This window comes from Tribolium castaneum, chromosome 8, assembly GCF_031307605.1.
Source record: "Tribolium castaneum strain GA2 chromosome 8, icTriCast1.1, whole genome shotgun sequence".
Classification (NCBI taxonomy): domain Eukaryota; kingdom Metazoa; phylum Arthropoda; class Insecta; order Coleoptera; family Tenebrionidae; genus Tribolium; species Tribolium castaneum.
Genome location: NC_087401.1, coordinates 9,288,073 through 9,309,547, shown reverse-complemented (window position 1 = coordinate 9,309,547; position 21,475 = coordinate 9,288,073). Strand labels below are relative to the sequence as shown.

The following is a 21,475-nucleotide window of genomic DNA, read 5'->3' as shown; positions in this document are numbered from 1 at the left end:
GGTCTTGTAATGTTTTCGTAAAAAAATAAAGGTCATTGCTGCATGCAATCCAAGCGACGCATGGGTCACTCTAAGTCCGTGTTTTATGCGAATTTTTCAAATATTATTCAACTTTCCGAATTTAATACAAAGAAAACAAAAGGCTTATGACTCCAATTTTTTAATGTGTTATAGAGGAAGGTCTTGTAATGCTTGCGTAAAAAAATAAAGGTCATTGCTGCATGCAATCCAAGCGACGCATGAGTCACTCTAAGTCCGTGTTTTATGCGAATTTTTCAAATATTATTCAACTTTCCGAATTTAATACAAAGAAAACAAAAGGCTTATGACTCAAATTTTTTAATATGTTATAGAGGAAAGTCTTGTAATGTTTTCGTAAAAAAATAAAGGTCATTGCTGCATGCAATCCAAGCGACGCATGGGTCACTCTAAGTCCGTGTTTTATGCGAATTTTTCAAATATTATTCAACTTTCCGAATTTAATACAAAGACAACAAAAAGGCTAACGACTCCAATTTTTTAGTATGTTATAGAGGAAGGTCTTGTAATGTTTTCGTAAAAAAATAAAGGTCATTGCTGCATGCAATCCAAGCGACGCATGGGTCACTCTAAGTCCGTGTTTTATGCGAATTTTTCAAATATTATTCAACTTTCCGAATTTAATACAAAGACAACAAAAAGGCTAACGACTCCAATTTTTTAGTATGTTATAGAGGAAGGTCTTGTAATGTTTTCGTAAAAAAATAAAGGTCATTGCTGCATGCAATCCAAGCGACGCATGGGTCACTCTAAGTCCGTGTTTTATGCGAATTTTTCAAATATTATTCAACTTTCCGAGTTTAATACAAAGAAAACAAAAAGGCTTACGACTCCAATTTTTTAGTATGTTATAGAGGAAGGTCTTGTAATGTTTTCGTAAAAAAATAAAGGTCATTGCTGCATGCAATCCAAGCGACGCATGGGTCACTCTAAGTCCGTGTTTTATGCGAATTTTTCAAATATTATTCAACTTTCCGAGTTTAATACAAAGAAAACAAAAAGGCTTACGACTCCAATTTTTTAGTATGTTATAGAGGAAGGTCTTGTAATGTTTTCGTAAAAAAATAAAGGTCATTGCTGCATGCAATCCAAGCGACGCATGGGTCACTCTAAGTCCGTGTTTTATGCGAATTTTTCAAATATTATTCAACTTTCCGAGTTTAATACAAAGAAAACAAAAAGGCTTACGACTCCAATTTTTTAGTATGTTATAGAGGAAGGTCTTGTAATGTTTTCGTAAAAAAAAAAAGGTCATTGCTGCATGCAATCCAAGCGACGCATGGGTCACTCTAAGTCCGTGTTTTATGCGAATTTTTCAAATATTATTCAAATTTCCGAATTTAATACAAAGAAAACAAAAGGCTTATGACTCCAATTTTTTAAAATGTTATAGAGGAAGGTCTTGTAATGTTTTCGTAAAAAAATAAAGGTCATTGCTGCATGCAATCCAAGCGACGCATGGGTCACTCTAAGTCCGTGTTTTATGCGAATTTTTCAAATATTATTCAACTTTCCGAGTTTAATACAAAGAAAACAAAAAGGCTTACGACTCCAATTTTTTAGTATGTTATAGAGGAAGGTCTTGTAATGTTTTCGTAAAAAAAAAAAGGTCATTGCTGCATGCAATCCAAGCGACGCATGGGTCACTCTAAGTCCGTGTTTTATGCGAATTTTTCAAATATTATTCAAATTTCCGAATTTAATACAAAGAAAACAAAAGGCTTATGACTCCAATTTTTTAAAATGTTATAGAGGAAGGTCTTGTAATGCTTTCGTAAAAAAATAAAGGTCATTGCTGCATGCAATCCAAGCGACGCATGGGTCACTCTAAGTCCGTGTTTTATGCGAATTTTTCAAATATTATTCAACTTTCCGAGTTTAACACAAAGAAAACAAAAAGGCTTACGACTCCAATTTTTTAGTATGTTATAGAGGAAGGTCTTGTAATGTTTTCGTAAAAAAATAAAGGTCATTGCTGCATGCAATCCAAGCGACGCATGGGTCACTCTAAGTCGTGTTTTATGCGAATTTTTCAAATATTATTCAACATTCCGAGTTTAATACAAAGAAAACAAAAAGGCTTACGACTCCAATTTTTTAGTATGTTATAGAGCAAGGTCTTGTAATGTTTTCTTAAAAAAATAAAGGTCATTGCTGCATGCAATCCAAGCGACGCATGGGTCACTCTAAGTCCGTGTTTTATGCGAATTTTTCAAATATTATTCAACTTTCCGAGTTTAATACAAAGAAAACAAAAAGGCTTACGACTCCAATTTTTTAGTATGTTATAGAGGAAGGTCTTGTAATGTTTTCGTAAAAAAATAAAGGTCATTGCTGCATGCAATCCAAGCGACGCATGGGTCACTCTAAGTCGTGTTTTATGCGAATTTTTCAAATATTATTCAACTTTCCGAATTTAATGCAAAGAAAACAAAAGGCTTACGACTCCAATTTTTTAATATGTTATAGAGAAAGGTCTTGTAATGTTTTCGTAAAAAAATAAAGGTCATTGCTGCATGCAATCCAAGCGACGCATGGGTCACTCTAAGTCGTGTTTTATGCGAATTTTTCAAATATTATTCAACATTCCGAGTTTAATACAAAGAAAACAAAAAGGCTTACGACTCCAATTTTTTAGTATGTTATAGAGCAAGGTCTTGTAATGTTTTCTTAAAAAAATAAAGGTCATTGCTGCATGCAATCCAAGCGACGCATGGGTCACTCTAAGTCCGTGTTTTATGCGAATTTTTCAAATATTATTCAACTTTCCGAGTTTAATACAAAGAAAACAAAAAGGCTTACGACTCCAATTTTTTAGTATGTTATAGAGGAAGGTCTTGTAATGTTTTCGTAAAAAAATAAAGGTCATTGCTGCATGCAATCCAAGCGACGCATGGGTCACTCTAAGTCCGTGTTTTATGCGAATTTTTCAAATATTATTCAACTTTCCGAGTTTAATACAAAGAAAACAAAAAGGCTTACGACTCCAATTTTTTAGTATGTTATAGAGGAAGGTCTTGTAATGTTTTCGTAAAAAAATAAAGGTCATTGCTGCATGCAATCCAAGCGACGCATGGGTCACTCTAAGTCCGTGTTTTATGCGAATTTTTCAAATATTATTCAACTTTCCGAGTTTAATACAAAGAAAACAAAAAGGCTTACGACTCCAATTTTTTAGTATGTTATAGAGGAAGGTCTTGTAATGTTTTCGTAAAAAAAAAAGGTCATTGCTGCATGCAATCCAAGCGACGCATGGGTCACTCTAAGTCCGTGTTTTATGCGAATTTTTCAAATATTATTCAAATTTCCGAATTTAATACAAAGAAAACAAAAGGCTTATGACTCCAATTTTTTAAAATGTTATAGAGGAAGGTCTTGTAATGCTTTCGTAAAAAAATAAAGGTCATTGCTGCATGCAATCCAAGCGACGCATGGGTCACTCTAAGTCCGTGTTTTATGCGAATTTTTCAAATATTATTCAACTTTCCGAATTTAATGCAAAGAAAACAAAAGGCTTACGAGTCCAATTTTTTAATATGTTATAGAGAAAGGTCTTGTAATGTTTTGGTAAAAAAATAAAGGTCATTGCTGCATGCAATCCAAGCGACGCATGGGTCACTCTAAGTCCGTGTTTTATGCGAATTTTTCAAATATTATTCAACTTTCCGAGTTTAACACAAAGAAAACAAAAAGGCTTACGACTCCAATTTTTTAGTATGTTATAGAGGAAGGTCTTGTAATGTTTTCGTAAAAAAATAAAGGTCATTGCTGCATGCAATCCAAGCGACGCATGGGTCACTCTAAGTCCGTGTTTTATGCGAATTTTTCAAATATTATTCAACTTTCCGAGTTTAATACAAAGAAAACAAAAAGGCTTACGACTCCAGTTTTTTAGTATATTATAGAGGAAGGTCTTGTAATGTTTTCGTAAAAAAATAAAGGTCATTGCTGCATGCAATCCAAGCGACGCATGGGTCACTCTAAGTCCGTGTTTTATGCGAATTTTTCAAATATTATTCAACTTTCCGAATTTAATACAAAGAAAACAAAAGGCTTATGACTCCAATTTTTTAATGTGTTATAGAGGAAGGTCTTGTAATACTTGCGTAAAAAAATAAAGGTCATTGCTGCATGCAATCCAAGCGACGCATGAGTCACTCTAAGTCCGTGTTTTATGCGAATTTTTCAAATATTATTCAACTTTCCGAATTTAATACAAAGAAAACAAAAGGCTTATGACTCAAATTTTTTAATATGTTATAGAGGAAAGTCTTGTAATGTTTTCGTAAAAAAATAAAGGTCATTGCTGCATGCAATCCAAGCGACGCATGGGTCACTCTAAGTCCGTGTTTTATGCGAATTTTTCAAATATTATTCAACTTTCCGAGTTTAACACAAAGAAAACAAAAAGGCTTACGACTCCAATTTTTTAGTATGTTATAGAGGAAGGTCTTGTAATGTTTTCGTAAAAAAATAAAGGTCATTGCTGCATGCAATCCAAGCGACGCATGGGTCACTCTAAGTCCGTGTTTTATGCGAATTTTTCAAATATTATTCAACTTTCCGAATTTAATACAAAGAAAACAAAAGGCTTATGACTCCAATTTTTTAATGTGTTATAGAGGAAGGTCTTGTAATACTTGCGTAAAAAAATAAAGGTCATTGCTGCATGCAATCCAAGCGACGCATGAGTCACTCTAAGTCCGTGTTTTATGCGAATTTTTCAAATATTATTCAACTTTCCGAATTTAATGCAAAGAAAACAAAAAGGCTTACGACTCCAATTTTTTAGTGTGTTATAGAGAAAGGTCTTGTAATGTTTTCGTAAAAAAATAAAGGTCATTGCTGCATGCAATCCAAGCGACGCATGGGTCACTCTAAGTCCGTGTTTTATGCGAATTTTTCAAATATTATTCAACTTTCCGAATTTAATACAAAGAAAACAAAAGGCTTATGACTTAAATTTTTTAATATGTTATAGAGGAAAGTCTTGTAATGTTTTCGTAAAAAAATAAAGGTCATTGCTGCATGCAATCCAAGCGACGCATGGGTCACTCTAAGTCCGTGTTTTATGCGAATTTTTCAAATTTTATTCAACTTTCCGAATTTAATGCAAAGAAAACAAAAAGGCTTACGACTCCAATTTTTTAGTGTGTTATAGAGAAAGGTCTTGTAATGTTTTCGTAAAAAAATAAAGGTCATTGCTGCATGCAATCCAAGCGACGCATGGGTCACTCTAAGTCCGTGTTTTATGCGAATTTTTCAAATATTATTCAACTTTCCGAATTTAATACAAAGACAACAAAAAGGCTAACGACTCCAATTTTTTAGTATGTTATAGAGGAAGGTCTTGTAATGTTTTCGTAAAAAAATAAAGGTCATTGCTGCATGCAATCCAAGCGACGCATGGGTCACTCTAAGTCCGTGTTTTATGCGAATTTTTCAAATATTATTCAACTTTCCGAATTTAATACAAAGACAACAAAAAGGCTTACGACTCCAATTTTTTAGTATGTTATAGAGGAAGGTCTTGTAAGGTTTTCGTAAAAAAATAAAGGTCATTGCTGCATGCAATCCAAGCGACGCATGGGTCACTCTAAGTCCGTGTTTTATGCGAATTTTTCAAATTTTATTCAACTTTCCGAATTTAATGCAAAGAAAACAAAAAGGCTTACGACTCCAATTTTTTAGTGTGTTATAGAGAAAGGTCTTGTAATGTTTTCGTAAAAAAATAAAGGTCATTGCTGCATGCAATCCAAGCGACGCATGGGTCACTCTAAGTCCGTGTTTTATGCGAATTTTTCAAATATTATTCAACTTTCCGAATTTAATACAAAGACAACAAAAAGGCTTACGACTCCAATTTTTTAGTATGTTATAGAGGAAGGTCTTGAAATGTTTTCGTAAAAAAATAAAGATCATTGCTGCATGCAATCCAAGCGACGCATGGGTCACTCTAAGTCCGCGTTTTATGCGAATTTTTCAAATATTATTCAACTTTCCGAATTTAAAACAAAGAAAACAAAAAGGCTTACGACTCCAATTTTTTAGTATGTTATAGAGGAAGGTCTTGTAAGGTTTTCGTAACAAAATAAAGGTCATTGCTGCATGCAATCCAAGCGACGCATGGGTCACTCTAAGTCCGTGTTTTATGCGAATTTTTCAAATATTATTCAACTTTCCGAATTTAATACAAAGACAACAAAAAGGCTAACGACTCCAATTTTTTAGTATGTTATAGAGGAAGGTCTTGTAATGTTTTCGTAAAAAAATAAAGGTCATTGCTGCATGCAATCCAAGCGACGCATGGGTCACTCTAAGTCCGCGTTTTATGCGAATTTTTCAAATATTATTCAACTTTCCGAATTTAAAACAAAGAAAACAAAAAGGCTTACGACTCCAATTTTTTAGTATGTTATAGAGAAAGGTCTTGTAATGTTTTCGTAAAAAAATAAAGGTCATTGCTGCATGCAATCCAAGCGACGCATGGGTCACTCTAAGTCCGTGTTTTATGCGAATTTTTCAAATATTATTCAACTTTCCGAATTTAATACAAAGACAACAAAAAGGCTAACGACTCCAATTTTTTAGTATGTTATAGAGGAAGGTCTTGTAATGTTTTCGTAAAAAAATAAAGGTCATTGCTGCATGCAATCCAAGCGACGCATGGGTCACTCTAAGTCCGTGTTTTATGCGAATTTTTCAAATATTATTCAACTTTCCGAATTTAATACAAAGACAACAAAAAGGCTTACGACTCCAATTTTTTAGTATGTTATAGAGGAAGGTCTTGTAAGGTTTTCGTAAAAAAATAAAGGTCATTGCTGCATGCAATCCAAGCGACGCATGGGTCACTCTAAGTCCGTGTTTTATGCGAATTTTTCAAATATTATTCAACTTTCCGAATTTAATACAAAGACAACAAAAAGGCTTACGACTCCAATTTTTTAGTATGTTATAGAGGAAGGTCTTGAAATGTTTTCGTAAAAAAATAAAGATCATTGCTGCATGCAATCCAAGCGACGCATGGGTCACTCTAAGTCCGCGTTTTATGCGAATTTTTCAAATATTATTCAACTTTCCGAATTTAAAACAAAGAAAACAAAAAGGCTTACGACTCCAATTTTTTAGTATGTTATAGAGGAAGGTCTTGTAAGGTTTTCGTAACAAAATAAAGGTCATTGCTGCATGCAATCCAAGCGACGCATGGGTCACTCTAAGTCCGTGTTTTATGCGAATTTTTCAAATATTATTCAACTTTCCGAATTTAATACAAAGACAACAAAAAGGCTTACGACTCCAATTTTTTAGTATGTTATAGAGGAAGGTCTTGTAAGGTTTTCGTAAAAAAATAAAGGTCATTGCTGCATGCAATCCAAGCGACGCATGGGTCACTCTAAGTCCGTGTTTTATGCGAATTTTTCAAATATTATTCAACTTTCCGAATTTAATACAAAGACAACAAAAAGGCTTACGACTCCAATTTTTTAGTATGTTATAGAGGAAGGTCTTGAAATGTTTTCGTAAAAAAATAAAGATCATTGCTGCATGCAATCCAAGCGACGCATGGGTCACTCTAAGTCCGCGTTTTATGCGAATTTTTCAAATATTATTCAACTTTCCGAATTTAAAACAAAGAAAACAAAAAGGCTTACGACTCCAATTTTTTAGTATGTTATAGAGGAAGGTCTTGTAAGGTTTTCGTAACAAAATAAAGGTCATTGCTGCATGCAATCCAAGCGACGCATGGGTCACTCTAAGTCCGTGTTTTATGCGAATTTTTCAAATATTATTCAACTTTCCGAATTTAATACAAAGACAACAAAAAGGCTTACGACTCCAATTTTTTAGTATGTTATAGAGGAAGGTCTTGTAAGGTTTTCGTAAAAAAATAAAGGTCATTGCTGCATGCAATCCAAGCGACGCATGGGTCACTCTAAGTCCGTGTTTTATGCGAATTTTTCAAATATTATTCAACTTTCCGAATTTAATACAAAGACAACAAAAAGGCTTACGACTCCAATTTTTTAGTATGTTATAGAGGAAGGTCTTGAAATGTTTTCGTAAAAAAATAAAGATCATTGCTGCATGCAATCCAAGCGACGCATGGGTCACTCTAAGTCCGCGTTTTATGCGAATTTTTCAAATATTATTCAACTTTCCGAATTTAAAACAAAGAAAACAAAAAGGCTTACGACTCCAATTTTTTAGTATGTTATAGAGGAAGGTCTTGTAAGGTTTTCGTAACAAAATAAAGGTCATTGCTGCATGCAATCCAAGCGACGCATGGGTCACTCTAAGTCCGTGTTTTATGCGAATTTTTCAAATTTTATTCAACTTTCCGAATTTAATGCAAAGAAAACAAAAAGGCTTACGACTCCAATTTTTTAGTGTGTTATAGAGAAAGGTCTTGTAATGTTTTCGTAAAAAAATAAAGGTCATTGCTGCATGCAATCCAAGCGACGCATGGGTCACTCTAAGTCCGTGTTTTATGCGAATTTTTCAAATATTATTCAACTTTCCGAATTTAATACAAAGACAACAAAAAGGCTTACGACTCCAATTTTTTAGTATGTTATAGAGGAAGGTCTTGAAATGTTTTCGTAAAAAAATAAAGATCATTGCTGCATGCAATCCAAGCGACGCATGGGTCACTCTAAGTCCGCGTTTTATGCGAATTTTTCAAATATTATTCAACTTTCCGAATTTAAAACAAAGAAAACAAAAAGGCTTACGACTCCAATTTTTTAGTATGTTATAGAGGAAGGTCTTGTAAGGTTTTCGTAACAAAATAAAGGTCATTGCTGCATGCAATCCAAGCGACGCATGGGTCACTCTAAGTCCGTGTTTTATGCGAATTTTTCAAATATTATTCAACTTTCCGAGTTTAATACAAAGAAAACAAAAAGGCTTACGACTCCATTTTTTTAGTATGTTATAGAGGAAGGTCTTGTAATGTTTTCGTAAAAAAATAAAGGTCATTGCTGCATGCAATCCAAGCGACGCATGGGTCACTCTAAGTCCGTGTTTTATGCGAATTTTTCAAATATTATTCAACTTTCCGAATTTAATACAAAGAAAACAAAAGGCTTATGACTTAAATTTTTTAATATGTTATAGAGGAAAGTCTTGTAATGTTTTCGTAAAAAAATAAAGGTCATTGCTGCATGCAATCCAAGCGACGCATGGGTCACTCTAAGTCCGTGTTTTATGCGAATTTTTCAAATTTTATTCAACTTTCCGAATTTAATGCAAAGAAAACAAAAAGGCTTACGACTCCAATTTTTTAGTGTGTTATAGAGAAAGGTCTTGTAATGTTTTCGTAAAAAAATAAAGGTCATTGCTGCATGCAATCCAAGCGACGCATGGGTCACTCTAAGTCCGTGTTTTATGCGAATTTTTCAAATATTATTCAACTTTCCGAATTTAATACAAAGACAACAAAAAGGCTAACGACTCCAATTTTTTAGTATGTTATAGAGGAAGGTCTTGTAATGTTTTCGTAAAAAAATAAAGGTCATTGCTGCATGCAATCCAAGCGACGCATAGGTCACTCTAAGTCCGTGTTTTATGCGAATTTTTCAAATATTATTCAACTTTCCGAATTTAATACAAAGACAACAAAAAGGCTTACGACTCCAATTTTTTAGTATGTTATAGAGGAAGGTCTTGTAAGGTTTTCGTAAAAAAATAAAGGTCATTGCTGCATGCAATCCAAGCGACGCATGGGTCACTCTAAGTCCGTGTTTTATGCGAATTTTTCAAATTTTATTCAACTTTCCGAATTTAATGCAAAGAAAACAAAAAGGCTTACGACTCCAATTTTTTAGTGTGTTATAGAGAAAGGTCTTGTAATGTTTTCGTAAAAAAATAAAGGTCATTGCTGCATGCAATCCAAGCGACGCATGGGTCACTCTAAGTCCGTGTTTTATGCGAATTTTTCAAATATTATTCAACTTTCCGAATTTAATACAAAGACAACAAAAAGGCTTACGACTCCAATTTTTTAGTATGTTATAGAGGAAGGTCTTGAAATGTTTTCGTAAAAAAATAAAGATCATTGCTGCATGCAATCCAAGCGACGCATGGGTCACTCTAAGTCCGCGTTTTATGCGAATTTTTCAAATATTATTCAACTTTCCGAATTTAATGCAAAGAAAACAAAAAGGCTTACGACTCCAATTTTTTAGTGTGTTATAGAGAAAGGTCTTGTAATGTTTTCGTAAAAAAATAAAGGTCATTGCTGCATGCAATCCAAGCGACGCATGGGTCACTCTAAGTCCGTGTTTTATGCGAATTTTTCAAATATTATTCAACTTTCCGAATTTAATACAAAGACAACAAAAAGGCTAACGACTCCAATTTTTTAGTATGTTATAGAGGAAGGTCTTGTAATGTTTTCGTAAAAAAATAAAGGTCATTGCTGCATGCAATCCAAGCGACGCATAGGTCACTCTAAGTCCGTGTTTTATGCGAATTTTTCAAATATTATTCAACTTTCCGAATTTAATACAAAGACAACAAAAAGGCTTACGACTCCAATTTTTTAGTATGTTATAGAGGAAGGTCTTGTAAGGTTTTCGTAAAAAAATAAAGGTCATTGCTGCATGCAATCCAAGCGACGCATGGGTCACTCTAAGTCCGTGTTTTATGCGAATTTTTCAAATTTTATTCAACTTTCCGAATTTAATGCAAAGAAAACAAAAAGGCTTACGACTCCAATTTTTTAGTGTGTTATAGAGAAAGGTCTTGTAATGTTTTCGTAAAAAAATAAAGGTCATTGCTGCATGCAATCCAAGCGACGCATGGGTCACTCTAAGTCCGTGTTTTATGCGAATTTTTCAAATATTATTCAACTTTCCGAATTTAATACAAAGACAACAAAAAGGCTTACGACTCCAATTTTTTAGTATGTTATAGAGGAAGGTCTTGAAATGTTTTCGTAAAAAAATAAAGATCATTGCTGCATGCAATCCAAGCGACGCATGGGTCACTCTAAGTCCGCGTTTTATGCGAATTTTTCAAATATTATTCAACTTTCCGAATTTAAAACAAAGAAAACAAAAAGGCTTACGACTCCAATTTTTTAGTATGTTATAGAGGAAGGTCTTGTAAGGTTTTCGTAACAAAATAAAGGTCATTGCTGCATGCAATCCAAGCGACGCATGGGTCACTCTAAGTCCGTGTTTTATGCGAATTTTTCAAATATTATTCAACTTTCCGAGTTTAATACAAAGAAAACAAAAAGGCTTACGACTCCAATTTTTTAGTATGTTATAGAGGAAGGTCTTGTAATGGTTTCGTAAAAAAATAAAGGTCATTGCTGCATGCAATCCAAGCGACGCATGGGTCACTCTAAGTCCGCGTTTTATGCGAATTTTTCAAATATTATTCAACTTTCCTAATTTAATACAAAGAAAACAAAAAGGCTTACGACTCCAATTTTTTAGTATGTTATAGAGAAAGGTCTTGTAATGTTTTCGTAAAAAAATAAAGGTCATTGCTGCATGCAATCCAAGCGACGCATGGGTCACTCTAAATCCGTGTTTTATGCGAATTTTTTAAATATTGTTCAATTTTTTCTTATTACAACCTTAAGGTAAATCCTAACACATTCGGAGTTATTTTCCAAAAACTTTAATCATGTTCGAACTTTAATAATATTTAAAGTCATTTGTCATTGATGAAATTATTATGTTGCCATAATACTTTTTTGAAACACTTTGTATAATCAAACATATTTTCTTTAAATACGTCCTAGAGTATAAATAACATCAACTTTATTAATTACTGAGGTACAGAAGACTATATATATAGTACAGAAGATTACAGAAGATATATATATATATATATATAATATAGTTCATCTGTATTTTTTATTAATTTTTATTATTAAAGATATTTAGAAAAGTTTAAAAAAATCACACACAAAGCAAAAAAATAAAATACTTTCACTATTACTAGTTCTAGTTTTTCAGATAGTACAATAAAAAATACATTTAGCAGAATCCCCTTGTATATTTTTTCGTCTATATAAGAAAAATATACTATGCAGAAAACCGGTGTCCGAATTGGCCACTAAGGAGTAGAACCGTGTTGTTGTCATGATTTTTTATTTATCTTGGAAAAAAGTAGTTTGAACGCAATCTTTAGAATAAATGAGTTTTCGACTTAAATTGGTTACCTAAAGGCCGCTTTTACAATCGTCCCGATAATTTTATCCCCAGGACAAACTCCCGATAACTTTATCACCAGGATAAATTAAAAAATCAGTATTTCAGTCGTCGATAAACCCGTTCGACGACCGGATAAACTATGGGATAAATTTATACTCTGCTCTCATTTGTTGTTTGCTTTTTGAGAAACTTAATAGGCTTATTTCTTAGACAACATTACTTAGATAGGAACTCTTAACCTCTCCTCATACTCCTCGGGAGTTTATAGGACGATTGTAAAAGCGGCCCTTAGTCACTTAGAACTGGTTAAAGTAGAAGTAGTTAAAAGTTAAAAGTAGTTAAAATCTTGTAGAATAAGTCTCTTTCTGGTTGAAAAACCATTAAAACACAAGAAATGAAACTTTTTTGTTTATAAAACATTTCGTATTGAATATAAAGTGAATCAATGTTTTTGCTTATAAATGCCTCTGCTTTGGAAATGCAACACTTTTTTTCTGTTTTCGGACGCAAGTTGGTAAGATATAAGTGGAAACTTACCTTTTTCTGGTCCTCCGAAGACACCATTTTGTTTAGTTGACCACAGAACAAATGATAAGATAAGGAGACAACAGCAGTGCCAGTGGACTTAATCGTGCGAAACCCCTAGCAAACCAACTTAAAGGTGGTAAATCCACTAGGTTCATCGACTTAGTTATGTGTAGTATCTAGTGGATTTAAGAATAAAAGTTGGCATGTTAGAAAGTTTCTGTGCGCGCGCATGCAAGCAGTTCTAAGAAATTCCCTAACATACCAACGTTTACTGTTAAATCCACTACATGCTGCGTTCTTTTGTATCGTCTACTAAATGTTTTAAAAAAAAAACACCACAAAAAATGATGAAAAATTAGAAACAGAACTTCTTTTTTGGAACAGTTTGTGTTTTATTTACTAGTAGATAATTTAAGTTTACAAAACTTGCCTTCTCACTTTATATGTATCTCTAATCGTACTCGCAGCGTTTTATAGTAATACCTCTCAACAACGGACACCGGTGGAGAATAATTTTTAGCATCTCCATTCCATAAATTTACCACCAAACATATTCAAATTTAAAACAGCTGCGAAAATATATTTAACAGAAAAATGTTTTATTCGTAGAATAAGGATATAACTTTAGGTGTATTTAATTCTTTCAATGTTTTGACCATGTTGGTACCTGCAAGATTCGTGACAGTATAAAAAATTTGTTATTAAACTTTTTATTCTTAGCTAAATGTGTTATAACTAAAATCTTTCGTGTTTTTTATAATTTTTTACATCACATAATTTCAGCTATTTTTTTAAAAGGTTCAAAATAATCAGACAGCATGACTTTACTGTGGCTCTAAGGCAAGTTTTCTCTTTATTACAATCATCTTCATCAGTCATTTAATAACGTCTTTCTAAAAAAAAATCACACACTCATCGTTATTCAATTCTGGTATTTCTGTATAAAATTTTTCACCCATTTTTACACAATCCTTGAAACAAATGTTTGTTTTTTGCATCACCACTCTTTCGGTCTGTCCGTTGTGAAGAGGTGTCCGTTATTCGGAAGTCACCATTAAGAGAGATTTGATTGTAATATATATATATATATATATATATATATATATTTAAGTTTATCGTAAAAACTTTAGCAATCAGTTTTTCTCAGCTTATTAAAAATTTGTTGCCCCACGTTTCTGCGACTTGCTTAAGCAATTAGAGAATTAATTGAACTTAATTAATTTGTGTTTTGTCGGTGTGACCATCTAACGTTCAAAGCGACCGTTTATTTTACTTCGCCGTACTAATTTTTGCTTCAAAAATTAGTTTTGAAAGTTGAAACGGTTTTTGAAGAATTAAAGAAAAACGACCCAAACACCTACGCCACTGGACTGGCCACTGATTTCTCAGTGAGGTGGGCTAATTGTCTCAATGTCGGTGAACATGTTTGACAAAATAAGTTTTTCTTTTTACTTTTGCTCCACTGATTTACACTTAAACAAAAAAAAACACCTTGCGACTCTTCATACTTAAATAAAGTCATTAAAGACAGTCAACTTCATAGAGCCCACCTTCCACACTAAAGCCTTGAGAGAGACGTGGACCAATCACGGTGCGCCAACGATGTACCCACAAAATCCAAAATCACCGTTCTGTCAAATCAATTTTTAATAACTGTCAACGTGTAAAACAAGCCAATAGTTAATTATTTTTGATAAAAAGTGTAACAATCAGTGATTTTTTACGAAATAAAAGCTCAAGTGAGTAGTTCTTTTCATTGTTCATTCACAAACCCCACACTTTTACACAAACCGGTCAAGACAATTGACATAACCTCACTTTGCAGCCCCAGAAATGGAATTTCAATTAATCTTCACTGTTCTATTCGCAAGCATCGTCGCGGTGAACAGTTTAAAGCAAGGAGAATGCGAAGTCTGTATCAAAGTCTTGGACAAATTCGCGGCCAGTTTATCAGACGACGTGAAAAAAGACCCGAAATTGATAGAATCCAAATTTCGGGACTATTGTAAAAACACGAGAAACAAGGAGAATCGATTTGTAAGCAGCAATTGTTGATTCGTCAAGTTTCACAAAAATAAAAATGCAATAAAATTTCAGTGTTACTACTTGGGGGGCCTTGAGGAAAGTGCCACTGGTATTTTGGGCGAAATGTCCAAACCGCTTTCATGGTCAATGCCATCGGACAAAATCTGCGAAAAATTGAAGAAAAAAGACGCCCAAATCTGCGAATTGCGCTACGACGTCGAAATCGATTTAAAGACAGTTGATTTGAAGAAACTCAAAGTGAGGGATTTGAAGAAGATTATCAACGACTGGGGCGAAGACTGCCAAGGGTGCATCGAAAAAAGCGAGTTCATCCAAAGAATAGAAGAATTGAAGCATAAACATACCGAACTTTAAGTGTGTTGTTACTAGTGAAATACTGGACTGATTATTTATTACTGGAGCTCCAAGCGCACCGTTCCCAGTGAATGTGCATGAAATTAACTTTATTTCATAGTTCCGTTTATTAGGATTGTATTTATATTTGTAATAAACATGAATTGAAAAACAGTTTATTTATTAAAAATGATACATTTTTATTACATTACTATCTACATCAGGGGGGGGGGGCAATAACCTGAAAAAAACAATTTTATCAGTAGGTTTTATTTGAACTTCCCGCGCGGCTCAGCTGAGTACAGTGTTGCCAGATTTCGTGACTTTGAAATTTGTCAAAAAAATATAAAAAGTCAAAAATAATGTCAGTATTAGCAAAGTGAATATTAGCTGCCTCAAAATTATTATAAATATGCTAACGTTGCATTTTGCCAAATTATTTTCGTAAGTAAGATTGATAAAATTTTAAAATAGTAAAATCATTTTTTTGAATAGCATGAATAATTTTTTATAACACCTAATTCTAAGAGAAAATGCGACCTTGGCGTTTTTGTAGTTTTGAAACAGCTAATAATATTTGAAAAAGGTGAAAATATTTTTTGAGAAAAAATTTCTCCTTATAAAATACGATAGAGAAACACGTTATTTTCGACCATTAATGGAAACTTTTCGCCTTATTGAAGAGAAATAAAATTATTTCATATCTTCTCCAAATGTTCTTCGATTTTCAGAGCGAAAAAATTTAATTTTTACAATTACAGAAAGAAAGAAACTGAAATTGATTTAAAAAGGCTTGTTGCTCCTTTAAGTAAGTATTAGTTAATTATCTATTTCTGATCACAATTATGTTGGAATCGAGTCAAAATTGTGTAAATAATCCGAATAAAAGAACTTGATCAAAATGTTTACTTATCTACCAATAAAAAAAGCATCAAATATGTTTGTTTGACGCAAAATGGTGTAAAGATTTCAAATCTGTCTCCATTTATATTCTAACATTCGTAATTTTAGAGATATTACACGAAGGTCCATCGATTTTTGCTTTTCTGATCTACCAAAAATAAATAGAATATTAAAAAAACAGAAAGCGACTTGAAGGCATTGGCTAAAATTTTTATTATTACTTATTTACCAACAAAAGAATCATTACGATCATAATAACCAAAATTATATTTATTTAGCGTAAAATTGTGAGAGTATTTCAAATCTGTCTCCGTTTTGAGTTGTTTTAATTTTTAAAAAATAAATAAATAAATTGATCTAAAACAATCTGCAACCGTTTACTAGCTAATTATCTATTTCTAGACAAAATTTTGTGACAATCAAGTAAAAAATAGTCCCAATAAAACAACTAGGTCAAAATTTTTGTGTACGCACTTATCCAGCAATAAAAAAATCATCAGAACCACAATAAATGAACATTTAAACTGAACTGTTTAAAATTATGCTTATTTGACGTAAAAGTGTTTGAAGATGTTAAAATCAATCGTAGTTTTGGAGATATTGGACGTAATTAGGAAGATTTTAATTTTTTTGTCGTATCTACGGATATCTAAAGGCTAGGATTATAAAACGACGTACAAATAAAACGTTCCCATTCTCGATAGTTCCGTTAATGTCACCAGAGAGCGCAGATGTTCCATTACCATCTAAGTTTTCAGAAAAAATGTTTGTATTTGTATAACGGTTATCATACACCTAACAAAAAATACAGGCAGATAGAGAATTAAATTGTGAATAGTAGAACAGTAGTAGATTTTATTGTAAACTCTATTTAAAAAAAATAACTTTTACCAATTTGCACTCTGTCCCATATTTTTCAAAACGCTGCAAATACAGTTGAAGATAGGAAAAAAAGTGTAAGGAACAAAGTTGTAGACAATTAGATTTCCTATAAAAAAAGTCCGCAACACCATATCTCTATCTTCTACAGTTTAGGTTTAAATTAACATTCCGTTACTTGATCACCGGTAAAATTAAACGAATCCGTCGCTTGAGTGTCTTTGAAGGTCATTGGGGCCCAAACTGTTGACGATAGAGATATGGTCTCGCGGATTTTCTTTTTGAAAATTTAATTCTCTACAACTTTCATCCTAACATTTTTTTTGTATCTTTAACCGATTTTGAAAAATACGGGACGAAGCGTAAATTTTATGTTTAATTTTTTTTGACATGTTTCTAGCGTTAGTTTTTCTCAGTGCAAAGCTTAACATTTCGGCATGTTTTTCAAGTAATTACGTGAATTGGTTAGATTTAAATTAATTTAAAACGATTAGATGCTGAGACCGTAAAACGCTCGCAGCGCCCTCATTTTTGCTCTGCTATACGTCGTACTATTTTACTAACAAGTGTTAGTAAAAAACTCTAGAGTGTTTTGAAATTAAAAAACATTTGTTTTATATGTCTTTGATTAATTCGTTCTCTCATGCTCTAACTTTTTGACAATTAAAAAGAACAGATTTTCATAATTTTTTTTATTTATTACTTATAAAAACTGTTGGAAATGTTTTCCTTGTTGTTCAACACACATAACACATCGCCTTTGAACACTATTTAGCAATCTCAGATTATGAATTTTGGTAAGAAAGGTTAGTAGACAACCAACAATACAATGGCAACATTGTACTAGGACATTCGTATACATATCAGGACATGCTGCGAGTGTTTTTAATAATGAACACCTGATCATTTTCGTCGGAATTGGATCAAAAACGCGTTAATCTTCTACACTTTACATGATTCTCATAAAAAAATGTTTTCAAATCAAAATCTGGTACTTTTCCGATTTGGTGAAATTTAATTTTTTTGCCCGTATCATTGTTTGAGTACGTCACCACCAGGCGGCGCTGTACGTTTGACACTTTGAGGTTATATAAAAATTAGCGCATTTTTGCCAAAAATGGCAAAATACATCGCCCAGATTATAATAGCTGGTACTCAAGTGATCGGACGGGCGTTCGCTCGTGCTATAAAGCAAGAATACGAGGCGTCGCAACAAGCAGCACAGAGGTTAGGAAATGCGAAAACGCGGAACGAACGAATAGCCAATAACAAATTAGGTTTATCGTTAGATGAGGCGAAACAGATATTAAACGTCTCAAACTTGAACAAGGAAGAGGTGGAGAAGCGCTACGAAGCCCTATTTAAAGCGAATGAAAAGTCAAGTGGCGGCTCGTTTTACCTCCAATCAAAAGTTGTGAGGGCGAAGGAGCGAATTGATATGGAAATGAAGAATCAGGAGGAGAGTCCCGGGAAAGATAAAGCGAATAAAACGTGATTAGTGAATTGTTAGGTTAGAATAGTTAAATAATAAAGGTTATATTGAGTTACCTCATTGTTTTACTACAGAAGTGGCTTCTTGGACTATTGGTTGTTTGTGGGTGCCGTCACAGAACGGCCTATTGGCCGTGTGTTTGCAGTTACACAACCAATATTCCTTACTTTCCTCTACTTTAAAAGCCACAGGCCTGAAACAGCGAATTAAAAAAGCCACAAAAATTACACACTCACTTTAGTTTTATTTTCAATTGTTGGTTCTTGTGAGTGCCGTCACAGAACGGCTGCGTGTGACTATAACCACACAGGCACCACGAATATCGTTTACCTGAAATTTGGTCAATTTTTTTATACAAATTTTGAGCTTACGTACCAGCCTCCAGAGGCATTTTGAATGGTTTTTTGTCGTAAACCAGGCCATTTTCGGGCTGTTTGTCAGCCGTGATCACGTCTTTGAGGGCATTTGTGGGGATTTGAGCCGATTTGCTGCTGAATAGTACCTTAAATTTAATTAGTTGTTGTCAAAAATGGGGCGTTTTATACTTTTGGTAAAATTCGGAACGCAGACGTTGTCGGATGTGTGTTTTTCAGAATTAAAATCATTTCTCTTATTTATAATAATTGATTTTGAACTGGAATTATTAAACCTAACCTAACTTTTTCGGAGTTGCAATGCGCGCGCATATGAGAAGTGTCACAATTTAAAAAAAATCGACTAAAAGTTGGAATAAAATGGAAATAGTGGAAACATTAATTTTAATTCTGGTCAGAAGCACAGTTGTTTGAAAAAATTGTATTATTGTGATTGAAAAAGGTCTAGATCTTAGGGTAACTAATTTTACACAGTTGGCAGAGCTGCCCTATTTAACAATTGGCCCCAGTTTTTATTTAGTTTACCCTATATTTTGGGTATTTTTGGCCCTAGAGTAAGTTGAATGTAATTTATAAAATGTATATTCTTGTTATAGTAATTTTTCAAAATACGCAAAAAAACTAATTGGCTTAATTAATTGATTAATTAAAATAAGGCAAAAACAAACAGATAAACTCTTTTACGTGAATTAGCTGTTTTTCTCTTATTTCAAAAATTTATTTTAAAGTATAAATTACATTAGCATAAAGTGTAAATTTATTAGCATGAATAATTTACACAGTTAATTTTGAGAGGAAATGCGACGTTGGTGTTTTTATAGTTTTGAAACAGCTAATAATGATTAATACGTTTTTCGTCTTTTTTACCTTATCCTTGTCACGAGTTTTTTAAATTTATATATATTTTTGTAATTACCAAGAAGATAAAAGATTATATACAGCGTGATTCTTAAAAGGACCGACAAAATACTACCAATTGTAGTATCAAATGAATACATGTTGGGAAAAATATTAAAAATAACATCTTGTGCAACCATTTTCTAAATAATTTAACGTAACAAATTTTACCATGGTGTCAAAATGTAACATTTACTAAAATAAAATCCACCTGTTTAAAGATTTTTTTCGAATAGTGACCCGCAACAAAAATATTAAATTTATGAGTTATTTTAAACTCACCCTATACATATTAGCTGTTTCAAAATTATGTAAACGCCAACTTTGCATTTTCTCTTAAAATTAGTTGTTATAAGTTATTTATAACATAGTTTTAAAACAGCTAATAGTTGTTAAACTTATCCAATGTTTTTTACTTGTAAATTTTGCTAAGTTTTTGAAATAACTATTAACTAGACATCATTGACAAATAAAAAAACAGATTCTTTTTAAATATTAAAAAAAAAACTACAAAATTAAATAAAACCTTCTTGTATTACTTTTCGTCAATCTTCCTACTATAACATTTTTTTATTATAAATTTAATATTAATTTTAATTATGAATAATATTTAATAAATTAATAAATGTGAATTAAAAAAGTTCTTCTATAGGTTACATAGGTTATATAGGCCAAGGATTTGAGTTTTGTTTAGATAGTATTTGAATTTTGAATTTCTTAGAAAGATTTTAAGAAAAATTAAAAAATATTTAGGCGTGCATTACAGTAAAACCTTCCTTAGTGGACATCTCCGAATAGCGGACACCTCTTCACAACGGACATTTTTGTAGGAACGTAATAAAACCTATATTAAAATTTCCACCATTAGTGGATCCTCTCTACAACGGACAATTTAAGATTCCCCATCGGTGTCCGTTGTTTAGAGGTTTTACTGTAATAAGTTGTTAAGAAATTAGTACAATTATTATAATGACGCTTCAAATTAGCATTTTTTGAGTTTAACTTTGGTATAGGTACTAATTTTATTTCTGATGGTTTACAATGAAAATAATGAATGATTATTGAATCTTTAATTCATTATTTAATATTATTCTTCGGTAAATGACATTTACAAGATCGTAAATAAAGCGAGTCTTTTTTTTGTCACTGACTTATTTGTAATATCTTATTTATTAGTAGTAATAAAACCAAACAAAATGAAAAAGCAAATTTTTAAATAAATATTTATAAAGCTTAAAATTGATAGAAAAATTCTTCTGATTTAAAATGCCTATAATAAAGGGAGCAACCAAGTGGGAGACTTTTTGCTTTAAATTTATCAAAAAAAAATAGCTGTTTAAACACACCGTTTATCAAAAAAAAAATTAAAACAGGTTTTTTTCTGAGTGTTTAGGAATTTCGTAGTTGATATAACATAAAAGCGTTGGAAAGTATTATTCTTGTTATCTGTAACAAATAGCAAAATATACTGAGTGACATTAAAAATGAACACTTTTTAATGTGTACAGACTGAGTCACTAGTGGGTTATTTCTGACATGTCTTAAGATGCAACCAAAAATACAAATTGCATTCACCACTTGAATATTGTTTATATTTTAAAAACATTAATTGACTTCATAATGAAATTTTACCAAAACTGTTAGATCGAACTTGACAATACACAGAACAGTAATAGTAGATTACATTAAATTTTTTAAATAACTACAGATCTGGTCTGCTAGAATCAGTATTATTGGTTGCATATTAACAAAAACTTGGAAATAACTTACTATTGACTCACCCTGTATAGGTATACTTACAGAAAGAA

General features: G+C 32.4%; 4 protein-coding genes across 4 annotated transcripts in view; 2 read left to right on the top strand and 2 right to left on the bottom strand.

The window, feature by feature from the left end:
• LOC103313446 (ankyrin-1) overlaps positions 1-12,991 on the bottom strand; it is a 46,989-nt gene extending 33,998 nt beyond the window's left edge. Inside the window, exon 1 of the mRNA XM_008196739.3 lies at positions 12,753-12,991. Within this exon, the coding sequence (XP_008194961.1) occupies positions 12,753-12,779 (27 nt within the window). The 5' untranslated portion in view covers positions 12,780-12,991. The remainder of the gene's footprint in view (positions 1-12,752) is intronic.
• The window catches only part of LOC660424 (uncharacterized protein), a 62,899-nt gene extending 43,780 nt beyond the window's left edge, over positions 1-19,119 (bottom strand). The window contains exons 1-5 of the mRNA XM_966655.5: positions 18,942-19,119; positions 18,772-18,898; positions 18,633-18,726; positions 18,453-18,589; positions 15,347-15,363 (exon numbers count right to left, since the gene is read on the bottom strand). Of these exons, the coding sequence (XP_971748.1) occupies positions 18,454-18,589; positions 18,633-18,726; positions 18,772-18,898; positions 18,942-19,001 (417 nt within the window). The 5' untranslated portion in view covers positions 19,002-19,119 and the 3' untranslated portion in view covers positions 15,347-15,363; position 18,453. The remainder of the gene's footprint in view (positions 1-15,346; positions 15,364-18,452; positions 18,590-18,632; positions 18,727-18,771; positions 18,899-18,941) is intronic.
• Positions 14,322-15,296, top strand: Manf (Mesencephalic astrocyte-derived neurotrophic factor). Its single transcript, XM_966545.4, has 3 exons — positions 14,322-14,482; positions 14,569-14,780; positions 14,841-15,296. Exons 2-3 carry the CDS (start codon positions 14,577-14,579, stop codon positions 15,141-15,143), a joined length of 507 nt encoding a protein of 168 aa, XP_971638.1. The 5' UTR covers positions 14,322-14,482; positions 14,569-14,576; the 3' UTR covers positions 15,144-15,296.
• LOC660365 (mitochondrial import inner membrane translocase subunit TIM16) lies at positions 17,944-18,451 on the top strand. The gene has a single exon (XM_966602.4). The coding sequence runs from the start codon at positions 18,022-18,024 to the stop codon at positions 18,397-18,399; it is 378 nt and encodes a 125-aa protein (XP_971695.1). The 5' UTR covers positions 17,944-18,021; the 3' UTR covers positions 18,400-18,451.
• Positions 19,120-21,475: the final 2,356 nt, after the last annotated feature.

What these genes read in the sequence shown, in the direction of transcription:
- Manf (XM_966545.4), top strand. Translation starts at nt 14,577, where the DNA reads ATGGAATTTCAATTAATCTTCACTGTTCTATTCGCAAGCATCGTCGCG. An exon ending in GAAACAAGGAGAATCGATTT is followed by an intron (nt 14,781 to 14,840) that starts GTAAGCAGCAAT and finishes ATAAAATTTCAG; the next exon opens with TGTTACTACTTGGGGGGCCT.
- LOC660365 (XM_966602.4), top strand. Translation starts at nt 18,022, where the DNA reads ATGGCAAAATACATCGCCCAGATTATAATAGCTGGTACTCAAGTGATC.